Source organism: Physeter macrocephalus, chromosome 11 (genome assembly GCF_002837175.3).
Source record: "Physeter macrocephalus isolate SW-GA chromosome 11, ASM283717v5, whole genome shotgun sequence".
Lineage (NCBI taxonomy): Eukaryota > Metazoa > Chordata > Mammalia > Artiodactyla > Physeteridae > Physeter > Physeter macrocephalus.
This window is the reverse complement of record NC_041224.1, coordinates 97649799-97655449: the sequence shown is the minus strand read 5'-3', so window position 1 is coordinate 97655449 and position 5651 is coordinate 97649799. Positions and strand designations below refer to the sequence as shown.

Sequence of the window (5651 nt, the reverse complement as noted above, 5' to 3'; positions counted from 1 at the left end):
GTGGCGCAGTGGTTAAGAATCCACCTGCCAATGCAGGGGACACGGGTTCAATCCCTGGTCTGGGAAGATCCCACATGCCATGGAGCAACTAAGCCCGTGCGTCACAACTACTGTGCCTGCACTCTAGAGCCCGCAAGCCACAATTACTGAAGCCCGTGTGCCACAACTACTGAAGCCTGCGCGCCTAGAGCCTGTGCTCCACAACAAGAGAAGCCACCACAATGAGATGCCTGCACACCGCAACGAAGAGTAGGCCCCACTTGCTGCAACTAGAGAAAGCCCGCGCACAGCAACAGAAGACCCAATGCAGCCAATTAATTAATTAATTAATTAATTAAAAATAAATCTATTAAAAAAAATAACTAATCATGCCAAGAAGCAGGACATGTGACCTATAAGCAGGAGAAAAAAATCAATTAATAGAAACAGATCAGATATGACAGAGATGATGGAATTATCAAATGAGGAAAACATGAACATAGTAATGAGAGAAATGGAAGACATGAGAAAGAACCAAGTGAAGCATCTAGAGATGAAAAATAAAATATTTTAAAGAAAAATTTTACTGAATAGAATTAACAGCATATTTGACACTACAGAAAAAAAATACCATTTAAACTTGAAGAAATAACAAAAGAAACTAGACAAAATGAAGCATGGAGAGAAAAAAACTGGTAGAAAAGAAAAGAACAGCATAGAGCTTTGGTGACCTGTAGGACCATATCAAGTGGTCTAACATACGTGTAATTGGAATCCCAGAAGGTGGATGCTGGGGCCAAATAATAAAAATACATTCTAATGATTAGAACTCCACTTCTAAAAAAGGATTAGTCCTGCTCCCAAAACCATTTTATATAATTTATGACATTAACTATACGTATATTGAACATAGGGTATGTATATCACTGAGAGTCAGATTGTCACTGCAGTCTGGTATTGAGAATATGGGCTCAAATCATAATCCAAAATATTCTTTCCCCCAAGTATTTTTTGAATTCTCAGAAAATGAGCAGATATATCAAACAACTCTGACCGAGGTGAACAAGTGTGGTCATCTTGTGACTCTGTATTACATGTGGTGGTTTCCTGACAGATGCTGCCTGATTTGACCCCTTTCTCTGCTCCACTCCACACTCTGTCCCCTTACTACTGATCTCTCTGCCACAGAAACCAGCAATCGAGTAAAGTTCAGAGATGAGCTAACAAATGTTTGTTTCACATTTCATTGACCATATATATATAAGTATATATATATATATATACACACACACACACACACACACACACACACATATATATATATATATATACTAGGTTTTTTTCCTTTGGCCTCACTGCTTGCAGGATCTTAGTTCCCTGACCAGGGATCGACCCTGGGCCCATGGCAGTGAAAGCTCCGAGTTCTAACCACTGGACCGCCAGGGAATTCCTGACAACACATTTTTAAAGTTGTAAGTTTAATAGATTGTTTCTTAAAATGCCATCACATCAAAAGGGCTGCATCAAAATGCACGGTATCATGTAAGCTATAGGAAAGGAATGTTTCAAAACTCTGGGGTGGTCAACAGTGTCCCCTGCTGATGTGTACACTAGATTTAGCCCCAATATGGTGATTGGTGACTTTGCCAAGAGGTCTCAATAGAGTGGTGGGAACAGAAGTCAGAATCCAGTGGTTTGAATGGTGATAGGAAAGGAAAAAGTAAGTAAAGCCTCTGAGTTGGTACAAATCCTTTAAGGGGCCTTGTAAAGGAGACAGGAAATAGGAGATGGTAACAAAAGGGGGGCATATTGTTAAACAAAAGTCTCCTTAAAATAGGAGAAACTCATGAGTGTTTAAGTCCCTGCTTAGAAGCCAAATCCATACTCCATTTTTGGACAACAGGAGCTCCAGGCCCCCAAGTCAGTTTGTTTTGTTGAACCCAGACTTGGCTTTTCACAAGACCCTAAAGCAGGCTGCACACCCAGTGAGAAGAGGTGGGGTCCTCCAACAAAGGAAGGTTGGGTCCCACTAAACTAAACTAAACAAATAGTGACACAACCCACTCCTGGAACCATTCCCAGTGGTGCTACCCAAGGTGGGCATGTGGTGGGGAGTCCCAGTGGGTGGAGAGGGGCTCTATGAAGGAAGAACTGAGGCAGGGTAAGCCTGGAGACTGGGTTGCCTCAATCTCTGCCCAAGATGACCAGCCACCTGGGGTTTCCCCAGCCACTTGCCTGCTTCCTGCTGAAAAGGGCAGGGATTAGAAGAGGAACTGCCACCTGGCACCTTTGGACAATTGCCATGACAACTGTAGACCAGGTATTTTATTACAATCATTGCCTGGGAGCGGTCCTCCCACATGTCCTGTTTTCCAATGTTATGAGCTCATTAGTTTACAGCTTTTCCCCTGCCTTGATCTCTGCCCTGAGGTGTCTGAGATATGAGACTTTTTATGTAAGGGAACAACAGTCTGAAATTGAAACTGATCCAGAGAGGGAGGGTGCTGGCAGGAATGAGGGCAGTGGAGATGTCCTGCAAGGTGAGAGTACACATAGGCCAAGAAAGTTTGCCTCTCCTGCTCCCAGTTCTAGGGTATCTCTCTCCCCTCTGCGAGTGGCCCAGGATGCTGCCAGGGACACCGTCAACACCTGGACCAAACCAACACATGACACAGTGAAACTCACAAGACAGACTGGGCCACAGGCATCACTCTTCCCCTCCCCCAACCACAGGACCACTGACACAGCACTTACCTGGAAGAATCACAAGCCCTTGCTGCCCCCAAAAGAAAAGACAGGACCTGAGTAAGGAAGGAGATAAACAAGGACCATGGCATGTGGACAAGGAGGATTCTGGTCTCTGGCTTGGTGCGTGGTTCTCGCCAGCCACACGCTACAATCAGCAGTGGAGCTTATGAAAAAGACCAGTGCCTGGGCCCCACCCTAGTAGACTGAAATTCAGTTGAAATGCAGCTGGGGCATCGGATTATTACTGAAGTACTTCAGGTGTGGAGAACCACTAGCAGCTTGAATAAACGCTCAGGCGCTACAGGCAGAGCCCCAGCTGCAGCTTCTGGTCCCTGGGCTTCCTAGTGGTGTGACCTTGGGCTAGTTACTCAACATTTCTAAGCCTCCATTTCCTCCACGGTAAGCCGTACCTACCTAATGGACTTGTGGGGAGGGCTGCATGAAATAACACAAGTCAGGTGCTGGGCACTGTGTCTAGTGCAGAGTTAAGTGTTCAAAATGTTATTCTTTTTTTTTTTTTTTTTTTTTTTTTGCGGTACACGGGCCTCTCACTGCTGTGGCCTCTCCCGCTGCGGAGCACAGGCTCCGGACGCGCAGGCTCAGCGACCATGGCTCACAGGCCCAGCCGCTCCGCGGCATGTGGGATCCTCCCAGACCGGGGCACGAACCCGCGTCCCCTGCATCGGCAGGCGGACTCTCAACCACTGTGCCACCAGGGAAGCCCCAAAATGTTATTCTTGTTGGAGCAGCATTTGTTACTACACTAGGATCCCAATTAGGAGGTATCTAGGTAAAAAAAAAAAAAAAGGGCTACTGTCTCAGGGTGGGGTTGAGGGGAGTCAGTCAGAGCCAGGGCCAAGGCTAGGTCAGGCGCTGGTATTAGCGTTCACTATTGGTCACTTTGACATTCTAGTCCAGCACTATCTGTTCTGAGATGATGGAAATGTTCTGTATCTGTGCTGGCAACTTGGTAGCCACTAGCCACCTGGATGTATGGGGCACTTGAAATGTGGCTAGTGTGACTGAAGAACCGAACTTTTAATTTAATTTTCATCAGTTTAAAGTTAAATAGCTACACATGGCTGACAGCTACAGGAATGAACAATGTCGCTCTAGACGTGTATGTGTGTTGAGGTTGAAAGTAAATAAAGACATAAAATAAAGAAAAATAACCCCTCTACTATCTCATCTGAGCCTCAAAAAGTCCTATGAAAGGGATATGACAGGCATTGATAGCCCCATTTTATAGATTAGGAAACTAAGTCTCAGGGATGTTAAAAGACCTGCCCCAGATTATGTAGAGAGTGAGAGGCAGAGCCCAGACCAGAGGGAGGCAGATTGCAGGACTGCAAACCCATGCTTCACCTGTGGGGAAAAGCTTTGTCTCCATGGGAGCATCTCTCATCTGCCCTCCAGCTCCTCCTGAGCCCTCGGAGCAGGCTCTCTCCCAGTCCCCCAGCCTGCAGTGTCTTACCCACCTGGAAGAGATCCTGAACCTGGGCGTCCACCCACTGCTCCATCTCCAGCCAGCTCTGGAGCTGCCCCCAGTCATACTTCACCGTCAGCCGGCTGAGTTTCGGGGACCTGGACGCTTTGGAGGGGTCGGACTGGGACTTTGAGTCTGTGGATGACGTCCTCCTCCTCCCAGAAGCCCACTGGACCTTCTTACTTGGATTCTCCTTGTCCAGGTTGGGAGATGTGCAGGAAGCAGGGCTTGAAGACAGCATGGAAGGATTTGTTTGGTCAAGGAGCTGGGAAAAACTGCCAGTCAGAGCCAGAGAGCCAGGGAATGAGGAGAAAGAACAGAGGGCGAGGCCGGCAGGGAAGAAAGGAAGGCGGGCAGGAGGGAGGGCCAAGGCTCCTGGAGTGGTGGGGGTCAAAGATCAACAGGCCTTTGTCTAGTGCTGGGAATGCCAGTCTTTTGGCTCCTGGCTGCTGGTGAGTGGCACTCCTGAGCTGTGCCCTGGCCTCCCTTTCTGCAGCTGCTGGGACCGAGTGATATACCAAGCAAAGGTCAAGAGGATGCCATGCCTCTGGAGGAGGAAGAGGCCCTTGGGTCCTGAGGGGTGGGGGGCTCTGACCTGAGTCATACTCACCTGAGAGCCCTCAGCATCCCACTTTCCTGGTCTAGATCCACCTGGGCCCCCAGAAGCTGTGGTCCCATGGATCCTGCAGGAGTGGGGTCCCTGGCTGGCAAGGGCGTCTGCTCAGAGTGGTGCTGCTGATGGCAGAGTCGCCTCAGGGATAATTAGAGGGGTAGTTATCTCTGGCCCTAATGGGGTCAGTATCCTCTTGTGTCTGAGTGTGAGCTGCCTTTACGGATGTGAGGGAAGAGGCACTACCCTGGCCCTGTGTGTTTGCAAAGGCAAGCTTGTCTCCCAAGCCCATTCCCCAGGGGCAACTGCTTAGGAAGCCATGTTTATCATCACATGACCCTCCCCTGACTCACGTCCTTCCTGACGCAGAGGAACCCTGCAGACCTAACATTTACTGAGGTGTCAAGGACTATTACTTCTAGGCCTACTTGCATTCTAAAGGAAGGGTGTAAAAAAATAAATAAATAAATAAAGGAAGGGTGTTTTTGGACTTCCCTGGTGGTGCAGTGGTTAAGAATCTGCCTGCCAAGGCAGGGGACACGGGTTTGAGCCCTGGTCCGGGAAGATCCCACATGCCGTGGAGCAACTAAGCCCACGTGCCACAACTACTGAGCCCGTGTGTCACAACTACTGAAGCTCGCTTGCCTAGAGCCCGTGCTCCACAACAAGAGAAGCCACTGCAATAAGTCCACACACTGCAACAAAGAGTAGCTGCCACTCGCCACAACTAGAGAAAGCCTGCACACAGCAACAAAGACCCAACGCAGCCAAAAATAAATAAATTACAAAATAAATAAATAAAGGAAGGGTGTTTTTGTTTGTTTAGTC

General features: G+C 48.1%; 1 protein-coding gene across 1 annotated transcript; it reads right to left on the bottom strand.

The window, feature by feature from the left end:
• Positions 1-4068: 4068 nt before the first annotated feature.
• On the bottom strand, positions 4069-4708 carry PPP1R14D (protein phosphatase 1 regulatory inhibitor subunit 14D). The gene has a single exon (XM_028495532.1). The coding sequence runs from the start codon at positions 4452-4454 to the stop codon at positions 4089-4091; it is 366 nt and encodes a 121-aa protein (XP_028351333.1). The 5' UTR covers positions 4455-4708; the 3' UTR covers positions 4069-4088.
• Between the last annotated feature and the right edge of the window lie 943 nt (positions 4709-5651).